Here is a 27,267-nt window from a genome sequence, read left to right as displayed (position 1 = left end):
CTGTCTAGGAAAGTGGGAACAATTTTCTTGGTTATCCCTGCAAACAGGGACATTTGAATACCCATTCATTAAAACAATATAACTACTGGTTAAAGTTTAGCAAGTCAGCCTCGGAATGCTGCTGTGCTGGGAGATTTTCATAGCAACAGCGCTTCAAATATTTACTTACTTACTGTTTCCTGGCCGTTAATGACGGAATACCCGAGAGCCTGTTTGCAGTGTCCCTCCTGTTCAAAGCACGCTCATTTGTAGATTTAAATTGTCCACTTTCTCTGTTGTGAGCTACCAGGGATTCCAGCTATTTTTGTAAGTCAGGGTGAAATTTGTGTAGTTATGGGAAAAGTTTCAGATTATTTATTGCATAAGCTTGTTGCTTTGTGTCTCATATAAAAAAATGCATATGAGAGCTGGGTTTGCTCACCGACGGCCTGCTCTTCCTGGCATTTGGGATCCAGTTGCTAAATACAGATTTTCACGTTTTAGGTGTCAAAACAGAAGTGGGCTCATCTAGAGTGTGGTAAATGTTTGCAGCATTACCGAGGTGAGCAGCGAAACCCTGGCAGCACCGAACCTCCCAGCAAGGCTGGAGCTCCTCACCGGTGAGAGGACACTGCGGTCAGTGGAAATGAGAATGATTTCAGAGTGTAAAGTCCCATCCCTCCTCCATCCCGCACGGCACACCAGGAGCACAACCCCAACACCACCCAGCTGAGCGTGAGGCTCTGGCACCACCTGCCTGCGGCTGTCACACCGCGCGTCCCCGCGACCGCTCCTCCTCTCTCGGGCTCGCCGTGCGTGGCTGCCCCTGGGCGAGCGCAGGGCCGGCCAGCAGCGCATCTATCCCTGTCCCTGTCCCTGTCCCTGTCCCTCCGGGCCCGGCGCTTCCCTGCACTCCACGATCCCCGGGCCGGCGAGGGGCGGCTGAGGGGGAGCGGCCATGGCCCCGCCCCATCCCCGCGCGTGCGCGGCAGCGGCCCGGCAACATGGCGGAGTTGGAGGAGTAAGTGCGGCGTAGAGGGAAGAATGGAGGGCACGCGGGATCCGCCGCCATCCGCGGGCTGGGGGCGGCCACGGGGCCGGCCCGGGAGGGGTCGGGATGCGGGATGGGGTCGGGATGTGACCGGGTTGTCCCGTCCGCAGGCCGAGGCGGCGGATCCCGCTGGTGCCGGAGAACTTGCTGAAGAAGAGGAAGGCGTACCTGGCCATCAAGGCCACCCAGGCCAAGCAGGCGCTGCTCAACAAACGCAAGGTACGGCGGGTCCCGGCAGAGCGTGCGCCTGCAGCCCCAGCTCGTCCTCCGGAGAAGGGAATCGCAGCTCCTGGGAAATGATCCGAGCGGTCGGGCCCCTCAGAGAGGGGGTGCCCGAGCGCCGCGGATGGGCAGAGATCATCTCCGGGGTTCCCAGGGGGGTTTGACTCCCTCAGCATCTCCTCCGTGTGCCTTTGAGCCTTGTAAAGAGGACAGAATTGTACAGCTTATTACACCGAAACAGAAATATATGGAAGACTGAATTGTTCCTGTTGGATCAGTGGTGGTCAGGTGTTTGCAGCCCCATGTGGGAATCTGCAGTGCTGCTGAGTTGTCTCTGCTGCCCTGGGATTTCCCTGTCTGAAACCACCTTTGTGTTGAAACCCTGCATGGAAGCCGTTCTTTTCTGAGGTTGCATTTAGAGTTATTTCTCTCGGTTAGAGCAGCACAGGTCATGAAGCCTTTTTCTGCGTGTGGGGTGGCACATGTCCTACATGTCCTACACACTGTGCACACTGTGCCATTTCCAGACTGGCAGAGCACAGCAAACCTTTCTAATTCCAAATCTGAGACTTGTTCTGCTGTATCCCGGCTAATACAGTACGTGTCTGTCTTAAAGCTTTCCAGTGAATCTTGTAGGATTATGTGCAAAACTCCTGCCATTTTTGTTTGATACCATGTTTACATTTGTAAAAGCATCAGTGGCTTGCTGTATTTCCAAGGTGGGAGCATAAGTAATAATATTAAATAGTCAATCCTTAAGATTCTCACTTCAGAAAGGATCTTAGTGATGAGAAATTGATTAGGTCTGCCTGCTTTGAAAATTCAAACGAATTTCATGGTTGATTTACAAGGTGAAATAGAACAGAAGACACACAACATTAGATTCTTTAATTTAAAGTGGCCTGCTGATTTAACCAGTAGAGTATCTTAAATATAATTGTGTAATACTGTGCATTTTCAAGTCCTCTTTGTATGAGAAAACACTATGAGTGTTGGTGGATGTACTCATTCCTAAGCTAAAGAGAGACATTTAAATATCTGTTGAATTCTAAAAAGGACCTTTACATTTCCTAGTAAAAATGAAAAGACTTTTTATCAGGTGAGCCAGATGTTCTGTTTAAATTAGCAATATTTAATAGTTATTTGAATGCTTGATTTTTTTTTTACATGTCTGCCACTATAGAAACTGGCTTTAAATGCAGGAGGGTAATTTTGAGTCACACTAGGGTGTTGCTGTGACATCTGTTTTGCGCGCATGTTTTTTCTGGCTTTCCCAGCCATTGCTGAGCTGTGTGTGTAGCTATGCCTAGAAGTATCCCAGGTCTGTTCCTTAACTTACATTTTTCCTGGGGAAAAACTCTTTGTTCACTGTTCATAAATAATAATTGTGTATAAATTCATGTTGTCCCTCAGTTCTGTCACCCTTGGGCTTAATCAAATTTATTTTCTTACTGCTTCCAAAGCAGAAAGGACATTGTTCACTACTTCTGCATTTCATTTGGCCTTTCAGATGTAAACCTCACTTCATTTGCCTTTTTTCTGTAGCAGCAGAAGGGGAAGCAGATCCAGTTCAGGCGCCTGGAGACCTTTGTTCGGGATTCGTGGCGCAAACGCCGGGATGACACTCGGCTGAGGCGCATGGAACAGAGGCCTGGCCAGGCAGCGGCACCTCAGGAGAGCAAACTGGCCTTTGTTGTGAGGATTGTGGAGTAAGAGCCTTCCTCTACTCCTTCCCTTGTTGCTACCCTTTGTTGTGTCATTTCCACACCAAGGCAGTGGGATCAATCCAGACATATCTCCTTGCTGGTGATCTGAGGCCTTTAGTTGCAGTATTAGAGAAATTTGGTTACTAATAAATTTTTTTTTCCTCAGTATTAAGGGAGTGACTAAGAGGGTGAAAAGAGTGATTGAGTTGCTGCGGCTGAGGAAGAATTACACCGGGATATTTGTGAAGCTGAGCCCACTGTCGCTGAAGATGCTGCGGATCGTGGAGCCTTATGTGGCGTGGGGGTACGTACCCTTCCTGTGACCTGGGGGTCATTGGATTCTCCAGCTGCTATCACAGATCCATTGCTTCTCCAGTCATGGTCAAAACTTAATCTTTATATAAAAAACTTGCTATTGTCTCTGTTCTCATTGTTCTTGACATAACTTAGTTACTTTCCCACCTCTGCACAAGGAAGTGGGATGGGCTTCCCTCTGCATCATGTCTTTCTGTTACAGAATCTGATTTTTGTTTCTGCACAGACAGCCTAACCTGAAATCTGTACGAGAGCTCATCCTGAAACGGGGCCAAGCCAAGATCAAGAAAAAGAGGGTGCCTCTGACAGACAACATGCTGATAGAGGAACATTTAGGTGAGGAAGAGGGTGAGAAAATTGAGGAAAGAGTTAGGTGTTGAGAGTTTACAGTCTGACCTGAAAGGGTGGGGACAGACAAAGTATTGCCAAACTGGAGGACTGGCAATTTTGGAGCAGTGTGAGGAAAGATGATACAGTTGGACATCTCTTCTTTTTTTTCCCCTCATGCAGGGGGCTGTGGTATCATTTGCCTGGAAGACCTTATTCATGAAATCTACTCAACTGGGAAGTATTTCAAAAGAGTAACCAGCTTTCTGTGGCCGTTCCACTTGTCAGTGGCTCGCCACGCATCACGGAACAGAGTGGGTTTCCTCAAGGAGATGGGCAAGCCTGGCTACAGAGGTGATGCAATCAACCAGCTCATCCGTCAGCTCAACTAGTCAGGTGAGCAGTGCCTGCTGGGTTAGTTCTGAGGCTTACCCTTCATTCCCTGTCCTAAGGACAACCAGACTGCCATTGAAGAGGAAGGGGGTGCTCACTTGGTTTTGATTGTCACTCTGCAAAACTGACTTCAGAGGAGGGGACACTAATCAAGAGTGATCCCTTTAGGATCAGCACATGCTGGTGGACACCTCCATGAAGGCTTGGCTCCTGGGCGATATGACTTGTATATTTTCTTCCTTATTCTGCAGGGTTTTTGTGAAAACTTCAGGATCTATGACCTGTTCCTTTTCACATGTACCTTTCATGGACATTATCTACATGCAGTGATCTGTATGCAACTTCTCTTGACTGTTGGTGCCTCTATAAAAGAAGAAAGACAGAGATGATGATGGAGATGGACTTTGGGCTGGCCCTTCTTAAAGAAGAAGATAAATTCTGTTTGGTACAAGAATGAGCTTGGATCATTTTGCATCTCTATAATATAAGTGTTTTTTATGCTCATTACTGCAGCCTTCACTCTTTGATGTGCAACTGCTTCTGGGGGTGAAAGGGGTAGTTGCAGTCACAGTTGTGCTGACAGGCAAAAGAAAACACCATGCTCTGTTACTGCAGCACAAACCCTAGCCGTGAATAATGTCACTTGTTAAGTACCTGGATTGTATTTATTTTTAAAAATTAAGGGTTTTGTGCTCCTGATTTAAAGAGCCTTTTTTTTTCCTTCTGCTAGATTGGGACTGCTGGGGAGAATTACTTCCTGGAAATAGGAAAACCCAAAAAGGTTGTAATACAGTCATGGGGTAGGGTATATGTAATCGATATTTTTTAAATAAACTTCTGAAATTATATTATTATAACAGAAAGTCCTACATCACTGTAAATGAGTGGAAAAACCAGTTAAACACACTGTCTGGAATGAATTTAGTGAAGGAAGTGAACAAAACCATGGAAGAGTCTGAAAATGCTATAGATTTAAATCCCTAATTTCTTCCACTACAGAAATGGGTAAGAACACATGAAGAGTCCAGTGCTGTTTAACAAATATGGAAGGCACTGTCATTAGTTCACTGTGACTGTTTAAACTGTTACTTGAAGACTTAGGTGGGAGCAAACTGTTAATCTATGAATGGATTTCATATGGACTCCACACCACTTGGAGACTCAGGAAGGAAACAGTTGAGTATCAAGACAAGGAGGATGCCCTTTGGGTGTTACTTATGTGACAGTTATAAACTGGGATGTAGCATTCATGAAACCGTCTGAAATATGAAGGACTGTAGACTCTGAATTAGAGAACACTATAAAACCCGAAGCTTTATTCTGTAAACAAGAATAGAAACATAGAAAATGCTGGACAGACACTACAGACGTACACAGAACAACTCTGTCCCCAGAACTAGAGCCTAGTGGTCATTAAAAAAAAGGCTTCATGTGTTTAAAGTTTTCCTGATAAACAGCTGCTTCCATTGTAGGGCAGTACAAGAACTGTTTGGTTGCTTTGTTTTAGGGTTATTTCTGGTAATAAAACAGCCCAGGGTTCTAACATGAAAACTGGCACACTAGGAATGAGATTATTTTAGTTGCTACAGAGCATTTAAGACTGCTAACAGAATGCAGTTTAAAAATAATACCACTCTAGCAGCTAATCCTAGATTTAGGCAGTTTTTATAGCAGAGGCAGTGGTTTAACACACCATTAGTTTAGCTCATACAGTAAAGTAAGATTTGAACTATGACCATGAATGCCATTTTAAATCTCTTGAAAAATGCCAGCTTAGTCTAGTGTCACATTATCACAGACATGCACGTTGTCTTTGTGTCATACTTTATCAAGAGGACAGTAATGATGTGCTCATAGCTTAGCTGTGTGATGATCAGAAACTATACAAGGTGAGAGGATATTTACACACACAAAACTTGCCCCTGCATCTTAGGGAACAGAATCCTTCTTGTAAGCCACTGTGGTGTTGACTTTGTGGATTGTGGTAGTGAAGGAACGCAGCCGAACCTCTTCTGAATTGGCTATAAACTGTGGTCCTGACTCTTCCCACTTTTCTGGCACTGCCAAATCTTTATCCGTGTAGATCAGCAAGTCAAAGGCACCTGGGAGCAAGAGAGAACAAATTCACCATAAGGACATGGCAGGTTTGAAGTGCATCTTCTAGAACTTGAGACAAGGACCAAGGTTTTCAGAAGTTACACTGATACTAGTTATGTGAAAAAAAGGTAAAATAAGTTATATTCACATGAGGCCATTTGTGTTTTCTCACAAACTAAATCGTGTTGTAAATTTTTAAGCGTGTTACAATGTTGTGGAGATGAGCTCTGTATAACACTTCATAGGAACAAATTATTCATGAAAACTTGCATTCCTCAGGGCATACCTGTTAAGTTTCCTCAAGTTCGTTAAGCCACACCAAGTTCTGTCCTGATCTCAGTCTAACAACGTGCTGTCTCACAAACCTGATGGCTACACAATGGGTAATAATTAAAAAGCCTCAGAAAACCAGAAAATACTTTCCGAAGTTGGAAAGTTACTGAGCTTTTTCAAAAGTGTTTTTTCTTTAGCGCAGTTTGGAATACTCACAGGCAGATTCCAAGAGTGGCAGGAAGGTTACTGTGGCAGTTATTTGTCTGATGACAGAGCGAATTTCATCCTGAATTGCCTTCTGAGATTTCTCCCGTGGTCCACTGGAAAAATAATAAAACTCTGGTAAGAGAAGAAACGACTACTGCACTGACTGTTTCCTCTAAATATAGTTATCTTTGTTAAGCTCTGGTAGTCTGTTTGAAACTACAGTATTTATAGAGTAGTAGTGACACTTTTAAGTCCTTAGAAAAGTTAAGTGATAGCTGCTCTCCGTTTATTGTTTGTGTGTTCAGTCTGGTTTGCAGGCAAACAGAGGGCAGGGCACTGAGAGAGCTTTGAAGGAACAAGTCCATGGCATTGATCCTGTGCCTGCCCCGGTACTCGGGATAGGGAAGCACGGGAACGGAGGGATCGCGGTACTCACTTGTCATCCTTCGCAGTTTTGTCACACTCGATGTCAAACTGCCACCGCTCCAGGACCTCGCTGCTCTCGATGCAGGAGATGACCACCACCAGGCGCTGCACGATGCACTTGTACAGCCACTCTGCAATAAGCAGGGCAGTCGCTTAGAGCGCGAGAAGCAGCGGCAGGGACACCGCAGGGAGGGCCCCGCCGCCGGCCCGCACCTTTCAGCTGCTCGGTCACGTTGTTGAGGTAGTTGGCCAGCTCGGGGTCCGTGGTGACCAGCAGGGTGAGCCCGTACTTCTGCACGCGGGTGAAGGTCTCGGGGGGGTAGATGCCCCGCTGGTACAGAATGCTGTTGATTCCATAGGCTGCACGATTTAGATGGAAAGGGATGTGTACCACGCCCCCCCGACGCCCCAGCTGGCGGCCATGTCGCCCCACCAGACGCGGCCTCCCGCTCGCTCACCTCCCCTCCCACCCTCCTTCTCTCCCTCCCTGTGTCGCAGCGCGGTCCCCGAGGTTCCCCGCGGCCCCCTCACAGAAGAACTCGGCGACGAGCTCCGCGCTGCCGCGCAGGGTGATGCCCTGGTGCTCCCGGCCGAGCTGCTGCTGCGCCGCCATGGCCGCCGCTTCCCCGCCGCCCGGTTCGAATCCGGCCCCGCCCCCTCCCGGCCCCGCCCCTTCCGCCGCCTCGGGCAGCCCCAGCGGCTTTCCCTCCGGGAATCGCGGTTCCCTGGGCCCCTTACCCATGGAAAACGGGCTGCAGCCTGCGGGGTCCCGTGGCTGCCTGGCGGGAAAGGAAGGGGTTTTTTCCTCTATGTTAAACTGCCCGGCCGTTCCCGGTGCCGTTGCCTCTCTGGGCGGGGCTGAGGGGAGCGCGGAGCGGGGGTGGAGCGAGTGAGGCGCTCTGCCGCGGGAAAGCTGTGGGGAGTTGCGTTTCACTTTGCCTAGGTGTATTCGACCTTACGAACCTAAAAATGGTACTTTCCAGGTATGAATTCAACATATACTTCATTTATGATTTATTGGTGGCTTTCATGATGTAAGTCATGCAGTAGCTGTTTCAAATAAAAAATACTATTCTGCAAGCACTGTGAAGAGGCAGGTTGGGAGAATGTGGGAAAGCTGGATAAACAATTTTTCCTTCAATCCATGGTAACACCAGAAATAAATAAATAAATATATATATATATAAAGGTTTAAGAACCATTTGGGTTGTTGGGCTGCCTTGGTGAAGGGAATTTGCTACTTGGTCAAACAACTTTAGTCCTGTTACTGCAGGGAGACCAAGGAACATGTTGCAACCAGCAGTGGCAGTCACCTGGAGGAAGCTGTGGCAGAGGTTAACAGGTAAGAGAGACTGAGCAAAACAAGGAAATGTTGAAGTATGTTAATAATATGAAGAGGGGAAGTTATAGTCTGCTGGGATAGTAGCAAGGTGGCGAGCTAATTAGATGATAAAATCAATTATAGACAAGAAAATGAAACTTTATGGATTTGCTGGGCACAGCAGAGCTGCAAATGAAATTAATTTTTCCCTGAATGTGATTTTTCCAAAGCATCATCTGATACTATCATCTAAGGTATAGTTGTGTTAGATAACCATGTTGCCCTTGAAAGAAACAAATTGATCAGTCGTAAAATAAAGTTGCATTCAAAACAGAAATATTTATACTGAGAATAAAAGCCATGTAGTCAATACACAGTACAGTGGGCCAGATGCTAAGAGAGTGAATTGATGGTGTGATTGCTTATTTATTGTAATAAAACACTTTCACAAAAGTTTAGTCTTTGTCTTGGTTCCAGTTTTGATCTAAGAGGAAGTATGGTTTTCCTCAGGGTTCAGGCTGCTGTGATTAAAACAAATGGTATAGTCCTGAAATCATGTGCTGAAGTTCTGAAAGGGTCTGAATAATTTAATTTAACCAGGGGAAATTTATTCTGGATCTTGTTCACTGGTGATTGTGTTATACATAAGTCTTCTGAATAAAATATTTTCTGAGTAAGAGTGGTATATTTCCAAGGTTGTAATAATGGAAGCCTTTTTCATCCAAAGCCTAACTTTTAGAAGTTGGATTGCTGTGAATATCAGCTGTTTTGCTTAAAACCTTATGTACTATGGTGCTCTTATTTATCTGTCCCCAAATGGTCCCAGCCCTCTGGTGTTTTTTCTACACTTGGCTTCTTGTCCATTTTGCAGAGCTGCTCATTTTTGTGATAAATAGAATAACTTGAAAGTGTGAGACCAGGCAAGAATAGCAGAGCTTTTGATTAGTATTTGACACATTTGTCCTCTAGTTGTCTTACTGGTAAAATCAGACAGAAGAAAGGAATCCAGGTGTTTCTTGGTTTACCAAGTTAATGTCCCTGTGCTTCAGTTTGGATGGTTTGCACACACACACGGGTGCATGTGCTTATCAGTGACAGACTTAATTGCTTCTTCAGTACTTCTGACAAGATTCACCTGGCAGGCATTGAGAGTGGTTGGTGACCTCTGTTAGAGCTCTGAGCTTCCTGCACCTGGCATTTCGGAGTTCTGGGTTGCTTTTCTCTCCCTGGTTCTGTGCTGTGGTTAGCACCAGTTTCTGCCCTGATGTGCTCCCTTCTCCCCCACAACAAATCCCCAACACCTTTGCATTTGGTGCAATTTGCACAACCTTTGGAAATTTGTTGTTTCTTCTGTGCTGTAAGTAACCTGCAGCTGCCATCTGACCATGGCCTGGCCAGGTGTGATGGGACATGCGCACAAGTCTTTCCTCGTGTTCCTGACCACGCTCCATAGACAGTGCCTGCAGTTTGTGGCTAGGTAATGTCCAGCAGGAGGAGGGTTCTGCAGCTCTGCCAGGGATCCTGCTGAGGGTGAGCGGCTGATTTGTGACAGGCTGCTTCCTGACCAGCTCTGAGGGACTCTCATGAACCAGGATGACAGGCTAAGTTGTACATTCTGGCACACTAGGAATTGGCTATCCTTGCTTTAATCATCTCACGATAAAACCTGCATTTTCATAAGGAATGTAAAATCCCAGTTGGATTTAAGTCTTGCAACTCTCCAGTCATTGTTCAGTTTCTCAGTTACAGCTTGGTGTTGCAACACAATTTTTTTGGATTCTCTTTCTGTGAAGGGAAATGTTCCATATTTAGCTTGGCTTTTCTGCAACATTCAATGATTGTTTCCCCATGGCAATTGTCAGTGAACCATGGGCAATCCAAATCACTGGTATGCCTTCATTTTTTTTAAGGCACACCAGGTCACATTCCCATAGTCATTCAGCACACTAGGAGACATAATCCACTTGTAAAATTTATTTCCATTATTTGTTTATCTTTTAACATTTGGGAGGATGTGGACAGGTCTCTTCTCTCCAGAACAGCAAAATAGCCTATGAAATTAAAGTTAAAACAGTCTTTGTGGCACTAAATTTTGCAGGGTAAGTACAGGTGCCTTCTGTCAGCTGTCAAAATAAAATTTCTTTTCAAGCTTGCTAATCTTATTTTTAAAACGTAAAACATGGAATATTATTACAAATATCAATGCTGTGCCCTTCACCAAAGGCAATGAGAGTAGTGCAACAGTGAAAGATTGTCTTGAACTTCAAGTATTCATGAAAAGAAATTGATATTAAAATGAGTCAGTATGGGCTAATAATCTGCACTATAACTTGTAATATGATGAGTAGGCTTCCCAAAGCAACTTCCTTTGGTTTTGAATGCCATGTGGAAATTTTTTACAGTTAATTTTCTGAATGTATTTTGAAATTAGAATAAGTCGGGTGAGTACTTATTTCCTTTATAAAATGAAAGAGCTTTGATGTTTCTTTGCTTAAGCCAGTGTTAGAACTCCATTTAGCTTGAAAGTAGCTATATCCAGGTAGTGGCTGCCTTGTACAGTGAAATAAATTCTTGTAGATTTTGAGAGTTTTGAAAGCTCCTTCTGTAGAACATAAAGTGGTATCTTTTTCTGGTTTTGGGGCAGGGCTTCCTTCGGAGACCTGACATTTTTCTAAAGAAAAAGTGTTAATATTTGTGACGGTTTTACCTCTGAACTACCAGGAGATGGCAGCAGGCACACGCGTTATCTGCACCCCTTCAGTTTTGGCAGGAAGTACTGCGAGTTGGTTTCACTGTTAGGTACTTTACTAGTTTCACACCTTTTTCTAGCTTTAAAATAATTTTTCCAGAATGAAGGGGATACTTAATTCATAGTTTTGGTGTTTATCTTTGGTTGCTGTTGCATTAGAGACAATTTAACAGAGGAATTATTATCTTTAAACATTACATGGGAGGACAAGAATCTGGTTTCAGAATTGGGAAGAACAGGACTTCATTGAGCTTTTTTGTACCTTGAGAACTTCTTAGTGCTGAATGATGTCCTGATACACTGGTAACATGGTATGTGAAATCCACTGAATCCTGCTCTTTACAGCTTAATCCCCTTCACGACTTAATCCCCATCCTAAAGGTTGATAGTTTGAAAGGTGAATGTTAATCCAGTTCAGTTTAGCTCCTGTCACATCTGAAGTTTTCATATTAATAAATCAGTGGAAAACTAGGGAGTTCTCATGTAGCTTAAATTTACTAATCCAGTATTACTGGAAATTTAGCTTTAAATTCAAAATGAGCCAGGGTATTTAAGTACCCTGGAACATTGATTTATCATTTATAGGTTTATCAACAGGGACTTTTGGTGGGTCATCAGAAACTGAGGAGAAAAGGATCCTGAAGATTGGTAGCACAGTAAATATGGCTTGGCAGTACCATAGGGAATTTTGATAGGATTCTGTTGTGTGGTTGCAACATATTAGATGGGAATTGTTGCTTTGTGATTGCTTTCTAATTGTGTCACTTCTGATGTATAACCACGATGGGCTTGTTCAGTTGATTGTGCAGCAAGGAATACAGTGCAGCTTACATACTGCCTGAGAATTGGGATGTCTGAAGAGGGAAATACATTGTGAAAAGCATGTCATTGGCATTAGAAATATTTGAGGCAAAAAGATGAATATTTCTTTTATTTCCACTTGAAAATTAGAGTCTTTATGCATTTTTCCCTAGAGTTAAATCTCCAGGCAAGTTAGGTGTTCTGTTGGCAGAATGATAATCATTACTGAGAACAGGCATAAAAATACTCACAATCTTTCTCCAAAGTATTGGACAGAAAATGGCAAAGAATAACTTTCTAAGGATGTTTATTCCTATGTGGTAGGATGAATTCTTCAATGAACATAATTTATTTCAAGAACAAGTTCCCTTTCCGTATGTTTTGAGAAATTTATACTTACCACTCTTAAAAAAAAAAAGGAACAGTTGTCACCAGTGAGTCATAATAGTGAAAAGAGTTAAAATATTTTATGAGGCACACAGGCCACATGGGCTGGGACTGTACCCTGAGCAGTTCCTCTTCACCCCATACCTGCATCTCTCAGTGCATGCTGCTTCCTTGGGAAGTCTCATTCCATAGCATGGAGACAAATGCTTCACTCCTAAACTTTGTGTGTGCCTTAATCAGAACTCATCTGCTCTGCTGGTTCACAAACAAACACGAGCAGTCCGGAAGTAACATGAACTGTTAAAAATGCCTTTATCTGGAAATCAGAGCAATATTTGATTACTAGCACTGATGGCTTAACACCCATTAAAGAAGCTGCCTTTGCACAAGAACAGGATTGAGGTAAGTGTGGGAAGTATCAGGTACAGACCAAAGCTTATACAATTCTGCATCACGTGTGAAAAGTGAAGAAAGGATTTGCTGGTACAATTTGAAAAAATGCACTTGGTTTTTAAGTAATTCATGAGCCCAGAAGGACATCCAATTCACTGCTTGCTGTTAGTCAACACCAGCAGAATTTTTAGGAGAAAATCTAGAGAAAGTTATAACACTATTTGAAAGTCCAATTACAAAATTCAAACTCAAAGCAGTTACCTGTACCTCATGCACAGTGGATGGTCTCATCCAGACCTCATGATTTGATGTTGCTAGGAGTGTAAAAATGGAAACCAGATGGCTTGGTAATGTGAGTAGCAGTTTGATGTTAATTGTTCCTTACAGTCTTCTTTACTTGAAATACGATTTGAGTGAAAACATGGCATTATTGCTCAAGGTAACCTATTCCTTGGTTGTAATCTCACAGTCAGTGGAAGGTAGGCCACGGGTAGATTCTTACCTGAAGGGTCAGGTCACTCTGGCTACTGAGGAAATTCCCTTGCAGTAGCTGGGAGGCAGCACTCTCCTTTTCCATCCTTGCTTGCCTGGGACTTTGTATGAACTTGGGCTAATCAGTTTGGATGTAGATTTCAAATTTCCACAAAAGGATTTAATGTCCCTGCCAAGCTCATGTACACTGAGTTTCTGCAGCTTCAACCATGGAGATGCCTTGTGCACTGACATCCTTTTATTTTCAAGAACAGAGTCTCTACTTTTTTTTTTTTTTTAACTTTTTTTTGGTAGAGGTTTGACAGTGAAGAAAGAGCCCACACTCATTTAACACTATGATATAAGAACAGTCATCTAACAGTGAGAAAATTGAGGTTCAGTAACATTAACATCCAGAGGAAATCCAAACCCTCATCTCCCCTGCCCAGGGAAGTGTTGTCATCACCAGGCTTTAAGCTAGTTTGGTTGGGCAGCATTCCTTATCCCACCGGTTGAAACTGTGCCACAGAACAGAAGGGAGTTGAAAATCTATTTGGAGACAGCAGGGAAGAGGAAGAGACTGAGCTTTAATGGTCAAACCTGGCAAAGAGAGTGCAGAACCACAGTCCAGCTGTCAAATTACTTTGTGTTTCTTTTACTTTATTTTTCATATATTTTCACTTTGTATGAGATTTTCAGTACCCATAAAACTTAAACAGTGGGGTTTCTTTTGTTGAATGAAACTTGTGACAGAGAACCTTTTTTAATATTTCTTTTTATTGATAGTCACATTTCTTTCTATAACACTTCCATTGTAAACTATGTTAAAAACCCACAAAACAATATTAGTGGGAAATGGTAACAAAGATGTGTTGCCCTGGATGGTTAATGAGGGGTATTTGTCTCCTGTTATTATTACCTAAATAATCTCCTAAAATGCTGCAGGATGACATCCCTTGTCTGCTTGTTGCCTGTGCTGGGTTGTTGGGTAGAATGCCCTGCATTCTCCTGTGCAGCTTTCTCTCGCCAGCATGGCCCCATTGCTGATCTCTCCCTGCCAAAAGCTCCATCTCGCTGTGCTTGGCTGTCTCCAGTTACTGCCACACACGAGGTTTGCATTACTCTGATGATGTTCAAGATTTCCTCTCCATGGCAGTCTTAATCTTGCTCTGTCCTTGGGCACATTTTGGCCAACCAGGTTGTGCACAAATTTAGAAGCTGTAAAAAACTGTGCTGACCTGCAGGTTTTTACATGTTACCCTTGGTGATTTTGCATTATACTTACCCAACAAATTGCACTGTTATTCATAAAGAGGGGAAAAAGAATCCAACTAAATTCCCTGCAGATGGCAGAGGACATGCACGTGATCACTCCCATCTCCTGTTTCAGCTGCAGTTTCCTAAAAAAAAAAAAAAAAAGAAAAAATATTTTTTAAAATGCTGATAGTAGCAAAACTGAACCTAGACTGAAACAAAACCTGTAGCAAAGGAGCAGTAGTGGACATGTTATGTAGATATTCTCCAACATTCAACAGGATGCTGTAAAGCCAAAGGTGGGTAAGTGTTGTAAACAAAAGTTTTGTATAACACTTTAAAACATGCAGTAACAAATTCAATTCTTCAGTTTCATGTACTTCAAGGTGGGGTTGCAGTAGTCATGGTACCACAAATGACATAGGTGTGTAAAATATTGTAGTGTTTGGGCAATGTTCATCAGCCACCCCTGCTTGAGAGAGTTGTTCAGGGATGTGTAGTCAGTATAAACGGAATTTTACAGCTACTGAGCACAAGAATAGGAAAATTAGTGACTTGAGAGTAACATGAAGAAATCACAAATGGGAAACTACTAGCTGTGTGAGATTTTGACACCCTCAGAAGATTTTGGCAAATAATTAAATTACCTGAAAAAAGGCCCCATCTCTTAAGATGATGAATTTTGAATAAGGATGATTTAGCCAACTTTTAATATGTTAAAGGCTCAAATGAACCAGCTGTACCTTCTTTGCTAGGTACGGAGTAGTTGGTGTCTGAGCTGTTGCGACAAGGCAGTAACTTGTGTTTGTGTGCATGCCTTTCACCTTCACGATCCAGTTCTTGATGTGGTGGCTTCAGAAGAGTTTTAGAAAACTTGACTTAATTTGACCTCTAATTTGCAGAGGGCTCCTGAACCATTTTTCAGTCACTACTCACTACTAAGTAATAGTGACTGCAAGTTATTATGGCCTGATTTGGATAAAAGCTAGTCTGAAACAAAATACTGACCTATGTAGTGCTACCTTTGCTTTTCTTTATACAGAGTATTTCTGCTGTGTTAAATCACTCTTGGTGTTTCTAGAGTAGGCGGTTTCAGTCCCCACTCAGCCCTGCCATGGCCCTTTTCCCTCTTTCTTTTCTCAGTCTTTGAGTGGAAGAGAAGGACATGGTCTGGGAGTGTGACATTAGAACTGCATGTCTCCCTTATTTCCCCTTGAGATTTGTAGCATGAAGTTATCAGTACCTTTAACAGCACTAAGGTGACATTTTGTGGGGTCAGTCTTTTTTTTCTGGTAAAGGTGCTGTTACTTGCTTATATGCCTGAGATTGGATTTTCTTATATTTGGCTTACTATATTATTAACTGGAACACTAAAAACCATGCTTATATTGGAATAGGACTGCCCTTTATAAGAGGACTAGTTTTTGTGAAGCAAAATAATTGTTCCCAAAAAAACACATTCCTTCTCCATCAAACCTCCATTCTATTTGACACACTGGCTGTTCATTCCCTGAGAATCTAAAAATCATTTTTAGTGATTTACGGACTGCTGTTGCTAATATTTCCATGATCCTGTTAAAAGTGACTGCTTTTTCCTCCGTGGCCAGTTTTTGTGTTTTAAATAAGTAAAATGTCAATTAAACTAAAAGCAGGTCTAAATCATGTATATACTAAAATTGATATTGGCTTGCTGGCAGATTTTATAAATTATCAAAATCTGTCCATATCTGAGGAAAATGAAAACCAAGGTTCTGGATAATGTAAGGAAGTAGGAAATGTGTAAATTTACATGAAGTGAAATAGTCACAAGCAAGTCAAGTTTTAAATATTTGTCATTTGTATTTACTGTGTTACATGCTCGTCCATTATTTTATCTCACACAAGGTTTTACATTTTTATATATATATATCTATATATATATATATGTGTGTGTGTGTGTGTATCTACACACACTCACACACACTTGCTCTGGTGGTTTCCTTTTTCTGTGATGCCTCCAGGTAACAGAAGGGAGAAGGTATTCAACATGTGCTTATTCATAACACACGTTTTTTTCCAGCACTTTGAAAGAGATACGGAAACAAAGAATGGTTGGTTGGTTGAAGGCACCTCAGGAGGTTTTCTTGTCCAACCCTTCCTGCTCAAGCAGGATCATCTAGAGCAGATTTCCCAGGACTGGGTCCACATGGCTTTTGGATATCTTCAGGGCTGGAGATCTTGAAGTTAAACTGTCCCAGCTCTCTCAGCCTTCCTTCATAGGAGACTGAGTGTTGCCTCATGTCCAACCTGCTGTCCAGATGCTTTTCTGGAAAGCTGCTTTCTGACTAGTTGGCCTCCAGCATATCCTGCTGCATGGAGGCTTTTTTTATTCTTCCACAAGTGCAGGATTTTGCACATTCCCTTGTGGAAGCTGATGAAGTTCCTGTCAGCCCATTTCTCCAGGTGGTTGAGATCCCTCTGGATGGCAGCATGGCCCTCTGGTGCATCAGCTGTTCCTCCTTGTTTTCTGTTATCAAAGCCACTGAGGGTAACCCTGCCCCATCATCTAGACAATAAAAAAAAATGTGATAGGAAAGCTTTGGATAAAGAACTTTACCGAATAGGTTTTTTTTCTCTGAGAATGAAGCCTCAAAATCCTAGCAATTTGATAGTTTTAATTTTGTGTCTTCACTCTTCTACAAGCATTGCAGTTTTTTTCTTTGGGCTTTCTACACCATGGGCACCTTTACAGGCTTTGGCTTTGGGCATGAAGGTTCTGGGACTAAGCAATCTTATTGTCTTGGCAGCATTAAAGCATTCACAGTCCCAGCCATCTCCTACACATCACAGAAAGCCTCCAAGTCCCTTCATTCTCTCATGAAATTTGGCAGAATGGGAAACCTCAGGGATCTGTAGAAGACTAAAGCCTGCCAGATGCATCTGCTTTAATATTTTTCTTTAGAGTTAGGCTCAGTGACCTTTTCTCTGTCAGTGAGAGTGCAGTGGTTCTTCTGCTTTCAGCATCTGGTTTTTCAGCACAGGGTTGGCATCAAAGTTTGGCATCTTGGTAAAGTGAAGACACCTTTGGTTGCTTCTGTCTAAGAAAGCAAAGCCCTGAACAGAACTCCTCACCTTTGTGGTGTCTCAGCAGTGGCAAGAATCCTAACTAGTTTTATAATGGTGTGTGAAACTGGGTGTCAGTGAGGTTTGGGGCTTGACCATCATCTGTCTAAGTCTCTTTTCTGTACAGTTGGGTGAGTTAACACAGCCAACACAATATTATTGCATGTGCTTATGAAGCAGTGAAAGCCTTCAGCCCTACTTTATCAACAAAACCCACATCAGAATATCTTCAGGGATGGTGCTTCCCCTATGGGAATGTCCAGCAGGGCAAGATCATGTAGTTAAACAGTGAAACCAGGATAAATTTATAAAAATGGGAAGAGGCTTTGGCACAATACTTGTGGAGCCACATGTCTGTCAGTAACTCATCAGAAGCAACAAGAATGGAGGATGTTTGTTGCATGAGACTTCTCTTTTTAGTACCTTATCCAAAATGGATACTTGAATGAATGTATGTATTTTACACTTAATTACTCAGGTGCTTTTATACATATGATTGCAACAGCCCCACTCTAGCTGCCCACAAAATGCAGCCTCTTTTCCTTGCATGCCAGTAGCTGGCTTACAAACAAAAGCGGGTACATGTCCCAGAACAGCCTTGGGGATCTGTACAGGATCATTGTAGCTGGGGTCCAGAGCCAACAGCACTGCATGACCCTTTGATGCATGGGAATGTGTTAGATGGTTCAAGGATCTCTTCACTGCTCTCTGTTGTGCAGAGATGTGAAATTTTCCTTACAGCATTGGATTGGTGGCTGCTCCGTTGTTTCTGCCCCCTCCAGTTCAGTGAATCTCCTGTGTAGATTTGCTTTCAAAGGGAAGCTGTGCTGTTCCCTGGCTGTTGATGTGTCTTGGGAGGGCACTGGAACAAGGGTCTTTACCGCATGTGCTCCACAAAGGAGGTCTCCTTTCCCTATGTGAATGATTTTTTGGTAAATACTAGCGAGTTCTGTAGCTCTGTTGTGTCCATATGTTCAATAGATCTTTTTTTTATGCTGTTTAATTAATCCCCAGTGCCTTCACAACTCTTACACAAGGGCTGAGTTTGCTGGAAGAAAATTGAATTCCAGCAAGTTGGGATTCTTTCACTGTTCACTCCCTTCTAATGTCCATTTTGCTATTTTGCTATGAAAAATGGAATTATAGTAGTAACCATATTAAGCAAGTCTCAATAAAAATCACTTTCATTCCCATTAACTCGAATTGCCTTTTCAGTGCTCAGTATAAAAAACAGATTGTCTCTAATTAACTTCCAATGTACCCATTTTTACATGAAGGCTAACCCAGGGGACACTTGAGATTTTTTTGCAGATTTCTGTATGTAGAAATGTTGTGGATGATTAGTGTAAAGCCACAGCATTCATTGCTGTTACACTTCCCTTAAATGCATGTATGTTGCTGTACCTTCTGATTATTTAAAGTCACTGTGAAAGAGATGATACTGAAGTAGTAAGAACTGCATTCTTGGAAGTGTTGCCAGGTAATCTGGACAGAGAAAAGGAATGAGAAATGAGACAGTTGGAAATTGATTCTAAAAATTCCACAGGACAATTTAAATGGCTTAGAAATGGATGAAGTGAGGTCTGCTAAGCTGCAAGCCTCCTTCAACCTTTTCCTCCGTTTAGGACATTCATAATAACCCCTGTGTAAATTATCTGATGTCTACCGAGGATTGGGAGACACCATTCCTTTTCCACATGGACATTTGTAAGTTTTCCCCCATTCATGAAAACTGTAGAGCTCTAACATCTTTTTGACCTCTGCTATTTTGATAAAAATGTTTGAAGGGGTCTGGCAGAGCTTTAAAATTCTTGTGAGGGGTGGCTCAATAATGGATATATACACGATACATGAGTGTGTAACTCCTGCTTCCTAAGAGAGCAGCTTTTGTGAATCCTGATTTAGGTCTTCACACTATTTATTTTGTGATCACAGCCCTGAACTCTGCTAAGAGCTGTTTCTGCAGCTGATTGATAGAATCAGGGAGGATGATGATCTGAAATAAAACAATAAGAAAGTGCAGCTGTTTGACTTAAGGAGTGTTGATGGCTTCCAAGGCTTGCTGTCCATGGGTGGAATATTCTGTCTGAGAAAAGTAGAATTGCCAGATCCAAGTATTCTCTATTTATCTCTTTTGAGTTTGTATTTTTGTGTTTTTGTTTTTTTTTTTCCCACTTCCCTGCAGTGGTTTCTTTCTTTAGAGGAAAAAATCAGAAGAGCCAAGCTATTTTCAAAGTCGGGGGAAAACAGAAATGCCTTATTTTCTTCATGATATCCAGAGGAGAATAAGTAAAAATATGAGTTGGAATAGCAAGATTTGTGTCAATAAAGTTCTGTCATCAGCTTTTAATTGTGTGCCCACACACACTTGTCAGGAGACAAAGTCTCCTTTTAGCCATGTGTCCTTGTCTGTGGTTGCATTTCTGTGCTGCTATGGCATAGCATTGGCTCAGGGCATCACTGAGGATGGCATAAAAACTTTACTTTTACTTTTTGTGCTTCATTCAGTGATGCCCAACCAGTACACCCAGGAAGACCTGGGGTTTTTTCTCATCAAGTGATGAGAAATAATTCTATTAAATGGATCTGAGCCTTGAGGGCTGAGCAGTCTGTCCATCATAGCAGCTGACTCAGGAAGGAAATACAGACTTGTGTGAACTGCACATAGGTTGCTATGGGGTAGCACCAGTCACATCAGTGATTCTGTACACTTCACAAGATACAGAAAACAGTTAGAAACATCTTTCCAACACAAAGTATCCAAGGTATTGTTTTTCCAGTAATTACCATTTCCCAGTCATGCAGCTATTACCAGTGAAGTTTTCTGCATGTTGTTTGTGTTCGTTTATTTAGTGTGCATGACAAAACAGAAATATGCAAGTGATACTGCTCAGTACTTCTTTACAGACAGATTGCTTGCATAATTTTTTCAGTTTAAGTAAGATACATACTTTCACTAAGTTGCATCTTAATACCACTCTTGAATCTGCATATGTTCGCTTTTGGAGAGTTAAATGTCTTGTTTCCCACTGAGAAAATAATAAACCCATGGATTTGTTTAAATGTGGGATAAACTCTATGATTCTAATTCTCTTTGTGTCTTTCCCAAGGAGAAAAAAATAGTCTGATTTTGTGTATTTTCTTATGCATGTTTTTCTTCTGATGTCATCATTTTGTCTTGTGGGAAGCTGTGCTTTGGGAGAAAGCCCTGTTAAAAATACAGTTAGAAGAAAACTGATCTTAATGTAATCCTTTGAGTCAATTAAATAATACTGATCTCAGTAGAACATCTATTAGTGTACATATGATGTTACTGCTAATACAGCATGAATTTATTATGGCCTGGGGTAGCCCAATGAATTCCAGATGAATTCACAAAAGCTGGATTCTTAAAATGCTACCAGGTCTACTTCGGGTTTTCTGTTTCCATATGTAATTAATACCAGAACCGAACACTGCTACCTGCTCCTATTAAAAAAAAAAAAAAAAAACCAAAAAAAAAAAAAAACCAAAACAAAAAAACCCCACATATTTGAAATCAAATTGAAAGCTTGAAAAGCTGTGCCTGAGTCTTGGCATTAATAATTTAAAGTACTAGTTTAGAACCCACCTCAATACACTGGTTTTACATAATTCAAAATTACTATTGGTTTATCTCCTTCAGCCAAAATACTCCAAACTGCTTTAATATACCTAGCTAGATTATTAGCTTGAAAAACAGCTCTTATCATATTTAGAGATATTTAGGTGTAAAATTGGCTACAAAGCTATACTTCAGGGATAGCTATGGAAATGAAATGTGTCTTCAGGTATTTGTTAATCAGACATCCTAATCCCAGGGAGCAACCTAGCATCTTCATTTCATAAGAGTGGGAAAATCTGTTTAAATGGGTACATTTTTTAAAAAACAGACACGGAAACCTAAGCAGTTTCACCATATCAGGGGTTATATCCGTAAATTATTTTCTTAGAAACGTCACTTGATTGTTAGAAGCTTCACCTACTGAAGTTCAGCATTTCTTGTGGCACATTAAATTTCACACTGCTGTGTTTGGACTCATGTAACATCACATATTTTTAATTGCATTACCCCAGCTTGGTGCTGGCTATGACCAGAATCAGATGATTTCTGTGGTCTCATTTTTCCATCAGCCCTTAGCACATGGCTCACACAGCGTTTCCATAGATTGTTAGACCAGATGTGTGTGTTGTGCTCACTTCATCAGAAAGCAGTGCACCAAGGACACGGCAAAAATCATCTCCAGTAACTATTGAATGTATTGGTTCTGTGATGATGTAAATCAAATCAAGGTCTCATCAGAGCTGTTTCTTTAATGTAGAAGACAGATACTGGGGAGTGAGGGGGAAAGTTGGGACATCTTTATTTTGCTTTCAGTGTATGGTAGGAGGATGATACTTGTATCATAACTGTGAAACTGAAAATAGCCATTTTTTACTTCCAACTTTCATGCCAGCTGAGCACCGTAGCACTAAAGTCAGGTGTGTATTTACACCAGCACTGTTTCCTCAAAATTTGCCTAATCCTGACAGTAAGGAAAATTTATCAAGATCCTCCCCCGCAATTCATAGTTTAATGACAGCTTAGGGAAGAGAATGAGGGTGAATATAAAATGTAGGTAAGACATCAACCGACTGAGAATGGTCTCTGCTACTAAATAAGGGCACATTTGGAACAAAGATTTAAAAATTAGTTTGCAACTCAAAAGCAGAGAAAGTACAGGACACCTTTTGCTTACACAAGCATAGTATGAGAAGAAAGGCCACATCAAGGTGTGGAATAGTGCTGGATGACAGAGGTTTGATATTTGTGTTCTTATCCCTGGGACTTCCAAATACGCATGAAGAGAGTGCCCAGCTTTTCCTTCACTCTTGGAAAGAATGGGTGAAAAGCAGGACATGAGCCAACCATGTGCATTCACAGCCCAGAATATCAGCTCTGTCCTGGGCTGCATGAAAAGAGGAGTGGGCAGGTCCAGGGTCCATCAGTCCATGCACATCCTAGATCCTCCTTTGAGCACTGTGATTTCCACTCTCACACCCAGAGAGAGCAGTAAGGCAGGAAAAAAAAAATCATGTACCATCTTTTCTAGATGAAGTCTGACCTTTTTTTTTTTTTTTTCAAATACTGTGTTCACCATGAGATTAAAGTCCTAGATTCTTGGTTTTAACATGCTTAAAAACAATTTTTGAAGCCTTGTGCAAAAGGTACCATGAAGAAGTATTAAATGGAGATGGAAACATTAACAAAAGCAAAGAATATAGAAGGAGGCTGTAAAGGAAGCAAAGACAGAAGGGAATAAAGATGGAAAATAAAACTAAAATAAGAGAATCCACACAAATCCCTCAAAAGAAAAAGAAAATAATTTTCAGACATTCAAGGTTTTCCATAGGGTAGATTAAACTTACACCTGATATTGCCGGGTGTAAGTGCAGTTGGACTAGTGAATTTGTACCTGATTGCTACAGGGGGAAAATGTAAAAATGTTTCACTTTTTTTGACAATGTTCCTTGATTTATGAGTTAGTCTGTTTTTAGAAAGTGTCCGTACCAGAGATTCGCTGAGACTTCAGCTACAAAGTGCTTGTAGCATTTCAAGACTTAGTCTAAATTTTAGAGATATTTTCCGATGAGGAGCTTTAGTTTCGTGAAAAATTTGAACAAGAAAGCTTTTGAGAACAATATCCATTGAATTTTTCAGGGACAATGAAGTAACCAGGAAAGGATAATAATGGTTGTCTTAAACAAGAGGAACTTTGGCACGAAGAGAGAAATAAATATTTGTAGTTACAGACTACCTATTATGTTCCTTCACACTATTGCTGAAAATGTTTTAATGTGAGAGCCTTTCAGAATTAACTACTGGATATTTCACTTGAAAGAACTGTGAGCTAATGATATTCTGGTTCGGGATTTTGCAGTCAAAGCCACGCACGCATTACATTTTCATGCGAACCTCGGGCGGCGGAGAGGGCTAAACGCTCACCGGAATTGCTGTAGCAGCCTCGGGGACAGGAGGACGCCAAGGCCTGTGTGCTGTGTGCTGCGTGCCTTGTCCCTGTTGCGCTGCCGGAGCTCCCGTGGGCTCCGGGCTCGGGGCCCCTCCCGAGGGCATTGCCAAGCACAGGCCTCTGCTGCCTTTAGAAAGGACCTCACTGCTTTAATTTTATACCCGCTGTAAAATCAATTCCGACTAATATCTAACCCATTATTGACACTTGAGCCCGTGGGGAGTGGCCGAGTCTGACTGTTACAGGCAAGCACTGATTTTACCCAGGCCCTCAGGGCCTCCTATTCTGGCTGAGGCAAATGTTGCTAATAAACGCCTCCTTCAAAGTGACTTTTCCAGCTGAATCGGAGGGATTCCAGTCACCCATTTGATGGAACTTTAACCAGAAACGTGTTGGACAAATTAAATGTGGGTTAGCCTCTTGCTCTGGACTATATCAGGAGCCTATAAATGCAAAATGTTTGAGGCGCAGAAGACCATGCTCTGTAATTAACTATTGCAGCTCTCCTCACAAATCAAGAGCAGTCTAACCTGTGGAGTTCAGTGTGTCAAGACATGGCCACTCAGAGGGTTTGGAGAAGGCAGAATAGGAAAGAAGAATAGGACGGAGAAGTAAACAACGTTTTGCATACATGTATATTACTGTTAGCTAATAGCAAAAGCCTTGAATGTCTCACCTTCTAATGGAAAAGTCACGAGCTTAAGTATTTTAATGTACGGACTCAGAACTGGGTCTGTATGTCGTTTATCCTGTTAGGGGAAAAAAGATCTTTACACTCATTCACTTGGAAAGTAGTGATGAGCTGGAAAGGTTTTACAAACTATATATAGTGGTTTGATCTACATTTGGGCTGCTCCTGGAATATTTAAAATTTAATTTGAAACAGCTAGTCAGTTTGACAAGCTGAAATTTGCACAGCTGATAGCAGCAAATATGACAGAGCAAAATAGCTGGTGGTTAACTCTGTTTACAGGTCTCAGTACAGAAGGAAGGGTTTCTTTGAGCAGACATCAGATAGCTTTTTTTTGTGTTCCTAGTCAGGAGTTTGGTGTTTCAAAACAGGGGCTCTCAAGTAATTTAAAGGGAGAAAAAGAATTTGATGAACAGGTACTGAACCTTATATGTTAATATGGACCAAAATATCATTTTAATCCAAGTAAAATGAAATATTTGTAAACATTTATTGAAAAACTTCTGTCTTAAATTCTGTCTCAACATTAATAGTAAATGTACTATAATTATTAATGTCTCTCTTAGCCAGCCATCTTCTGGCCAGACTTTGATATTGTTGATCTTAAGTTAATCATAAGACATTGGTTATGACCACGTTTTTTGGAAAACCTGTGGAAGTGCAGTTTTCAGTGATGCTCATGCATATGGATTAAATACATAAATCTGAAAGAAGTGAGACTTAAATTCAAGCTGTTGTGCTGGAAAAAGCTATATAGCAGAGCTGATACCTCTTTGCTTATCTGTCATAACTTTTAAGTGTAAGTAGCTTACAATAATAAGGAGAGAATGACAGAATAATTTGCTTTTTTGCATAACGATAGTGATATTCACTATTAGTAAAGATTAGTAAAGCTCAATTGCTTTCTCCCCTTCTCAGTCTAAAACTGCTTCTTTGTACTTATGATGTTTGTAAGACCAGGATATTGGTCAACAACTTCTGTGTCTTGGCCAGAAAGTCGCGGGCAGTAAATATGTGTGTGTGTTTGTGATGGACAAGTGAATCTGGTGTGTAAGCACAGGAGCCAGGAGGGATAAGCAAATCCTATTGTTCCATTAGAGGGGAAAAAAAAAAAAGGTTTCTAATACTGCAGTTTTTTTCATTAGGGAATATGTCTAGAAGCAATAAATGTAAAACCAAGATGGTTTTGTCTAAGTTCTGTGGCTAGGAAGGCAGGACTTCTGGTGAAAATGCTCCATTGCTGCTCCTTTCCTTTGTGGTTCTTAGACATTGTTTGTTACCACTGAGAATGTTGTGAACAGAGCTGGGGGAAAAAGCAGCTGAAGAAAGACAATTACTGGAGAGTTTCTGAATCTTTCTCAATCTTCCTGGAAAGAGACGGGGACCTTGACATGGATTGGGCGTTGGACTGGTAGGGCTTGCAGGGATGGGAGCAATGAAGTGCTGTGTTGTTCCATCTGCCCTCTTCACACCATAGGCTCACAGCTAATTAATCACTGGTAATTTCCAGATGGCCTTCCAGATCAGCCTAAGGCAATGCAAACTTCAGCAAGGAAGTATGATAGGGCTCTGTTATCAAAGTTTCTGGTAAAAGAATCACAATCTAGTGTTCTCTACTATACTTAAAAGGCTGGAAAACCAGGAGCTATAGCATTCTTCAGACATGAATACAAATGTTGCAACAGTGATACTTGGCATGAAACTGTTTTCTGTGATGTGCATACTGTCATAAATAAGCTCTTGTAAAGCACTTGTTGCTTCAGTTTCATCAAAATGCTAGAAAACTTTCAATCCTAGAACTTGTTCACAGAAACAAAATATTTCTGAACATTGTGTTGCATTTTTCCCTAACTGTTCCATTTGATGCTACACATAGAAGGCATTATTGTAGACAGTGGGGGCTTTTCCCTTGCAAAAGAATGGGTTTATGTGCTGGAATCACTGAACTTTAAATTGCCTTGTGTTAGAAAATCTCTCATTTTCTGTAGTTGTGCAAAGAATCATAAGACACCCAATCTTGTGCCTCTCTTAGTGCAGGTGGGAAAAAAGGGTTCTTTACAAGAAACTGTTTAACAATTCTTGTCTAAGTAATGGTGCTAAATCCAGATTTTATTAAACTCAGCACTATGGAAAATTTAGGTGAGATGTAGCTGGGGATGTTTGTTATGAGAATAAGGCTTTGTGAGAGTTTGTTTTTGAAAATTGGATGTGGGGGATGCAAACTCCCACAGATAGGAAATTGAGCAGAATGTTTGTACAAGCTCTTGCAAGAGAAAACATCAACTCTGAACAGCTATGTTGCATAGTCTGAATATTTATGTGATTTTCCTGTGTTTGTTGTGTTTTTTGTTTGGTTTTTGTTTTGTTTTGTTGTTTTTTTTTTTTTTTTTAATGCTATGGCTGTTAGGGGCCTTCATATGCTGCAAACCACAGTTTTAAGAGGACAGGAAGCTGGAGTGGTTCTGGAAAGTAATAAGCACTTTAACTTGAATTTTATCTGGTTGGAACCCCACAAATATTTTAAAATGTCTTGATTTTCTGCAGTATTTTTGGAATATGTTTTCTAAAATATCTGTCCATTTTGGACCAAAATAACATATTTCATTCAAGGAATAAAAGTTGGTTCCTTATGGTCTTGCAGCTGTCCGAGGAACTATTATAGATTATGAACTGTTTATGCATTTTGTGACAGCTGGCAAGACTGCTCCTCAAAACCAACAATAATAACCAAATGCTGGTTTTTATAAATTGATGTGTTCACATATTTTACTGCTGTGCTGGCCTGACTCTGTTATTACGTGCTATCCACCACAGTTGTTAGTAAGAACATAAGAATGAGTTCATGGAAATCTAATATTTCTTTTGCACACTAAAGAATATTTAAAAAGTGCACTTTCTTGGCAGATAATACTTATCTGACAGGAGTTGCTTTCTTAAACATATAATATTAATTCAGGCTACACCAGAAATGATAAAGACCTAAGTGTTGAAATGAATTAGCCAGAAATTAATCCTGTGATCAAAATATTTTACATTCTTCTGTAATTCTTGATAGACCCCTAGTAATCTTTAC

The 27,267-nt window shown here is 41.4% G+C and overlaps 2 protein-coding genes and 1 long non-coding RNA gene across 4 annotated transcripts in view; 2 read left to right on the top strand and 1 right to left on the bottom strand.

Moving 5' to 3' along the window:
* Positions 1-4,842, top strand: part of RPL7L1 (ribosomal protein L7 like 1) — a 30,855-nt gene extending 26,013 nt beyond the window's left edge. The window contains exons 1-7 of one of the 2 annotated variants that reach the window (XM_068187981.1): positions 885-1,000; positions 1,141-1,249; positions 2,798-2,961; positions 3,125-3,262; positions 3,500-3,609; positions 3,784-3,996; positions 4,245-4,842. In XM_068187981.1, coding sequence (XP_068044082.1) covers positions 984-1,000; positions 1,141-1,249; positions 2,798-2,961; positions 3,125-3,262; positions 3,500-3,609; positions 3,784-3,992 — 747 coding nt within the window. In that variant the 5' untranslated portion in view covers positions 885-983 and the 3' untranslated portion in view covers positions 3,993-3,996; positions 4,245-4,842. Of the gene's footprint in view, positions 1-884; positions 1,001-1,140; positions 1,250-2,797; positions 2,962-3,124; positions 3,263-3,499; positions 3,610-3,783; positions 3,997-4,244 lie in introns of those variants that run through there. The other variant, XM_068187980.1, reaches the window with a different exon arrangement.
* A 439-nt stretch (positions 4,843-5,281) lies between these two features.
* Positions 5,282-7,657, bottom strand: MAD2L1 (mitotic arrest deficient 2 like 1). Its single transcript, XM_068187982.1, has 5 exons — positions 7,528-7,657; positions 7,210-7,356; positions 7,007-7,127; positions 6,580-6,683; positions 5,282-6,095 (listed from the first exon to the last, which is right to left on the bottom strand). The coding sequence occupies exons 1-5, from the start codon at positions 7,607-7,609 to the stop codon at positions 5,923-5,925; spliced, it is 627 nt and encodes a 208-aa protein (XP_068044083.1). The 5' UTR covers positions 7,610-7,657; the 3' UTR covers positions 5,282-5,922.
* A 2,564-nt stretch (positions 7,658-10,221) lies between these two features.
* The window catches only part of LOC137472668 (uncharacterized), a 54,402-nt gene continuing 37,356 nt past the window's right edge, over positions 10,222-27,267 (top strand). Inside the window, exon 1 of the long non-coding RNA XR_010998360.1 lies at positions 10,222-10,416. This is a non-coding gene — a long non-coding RNA (uncharacterized lncRNA). The remainder of the gene's footprint in view (positions 10,417-27,267) is intronic.

The sequence above is a fragment of the Anomalospiza imberbis genome, chromosome 4, assembly GCF_031753505.1.
Source record: "Anomalospiza imberbis isolate Cuckoo-Finch-1a 21T00152 chromosome 4, ASM3175350v1, whole genome shotgun sequence".
In the NCBI taxonomy this organism is placed as follows: Eukaryota; Metazoa; Chordata; class Aves; order Passeriformes; family Viduidae; genus Anomalospiza; species Anomalospiza imberbis.
The sequence above is the reverse complement of the archived record's forward strand: the minus strand, read 5'-3'. Positions and strand labels throughout refer to the sequence as shown.

Bases quoted from the DNA above. Each gene is read 5' to 3' on its own strand.
- MAD2L1 (XM_068187982.1), bottom strand. From the start codon at position 7,609: ATGGCGGCGCAGCAGCAGCTCGGCCGGGAGCACCAGGGCATCACCCTG. The intron at 7,128-7,209 runs GTGCGGGCCGGC...TGCTTATTGCAG, and splicing joins CGTGACCGAGCAGCTGAAAG to AGTGGCTGTACAAGTGCATC. The intron at 6,684-7,006 runs GTGAGTACCGCG...TTATTTTTCCAG, and splicing joins AAAACTGCGAAGGATGACAA to TGGACCACGGGAGAAATCTC.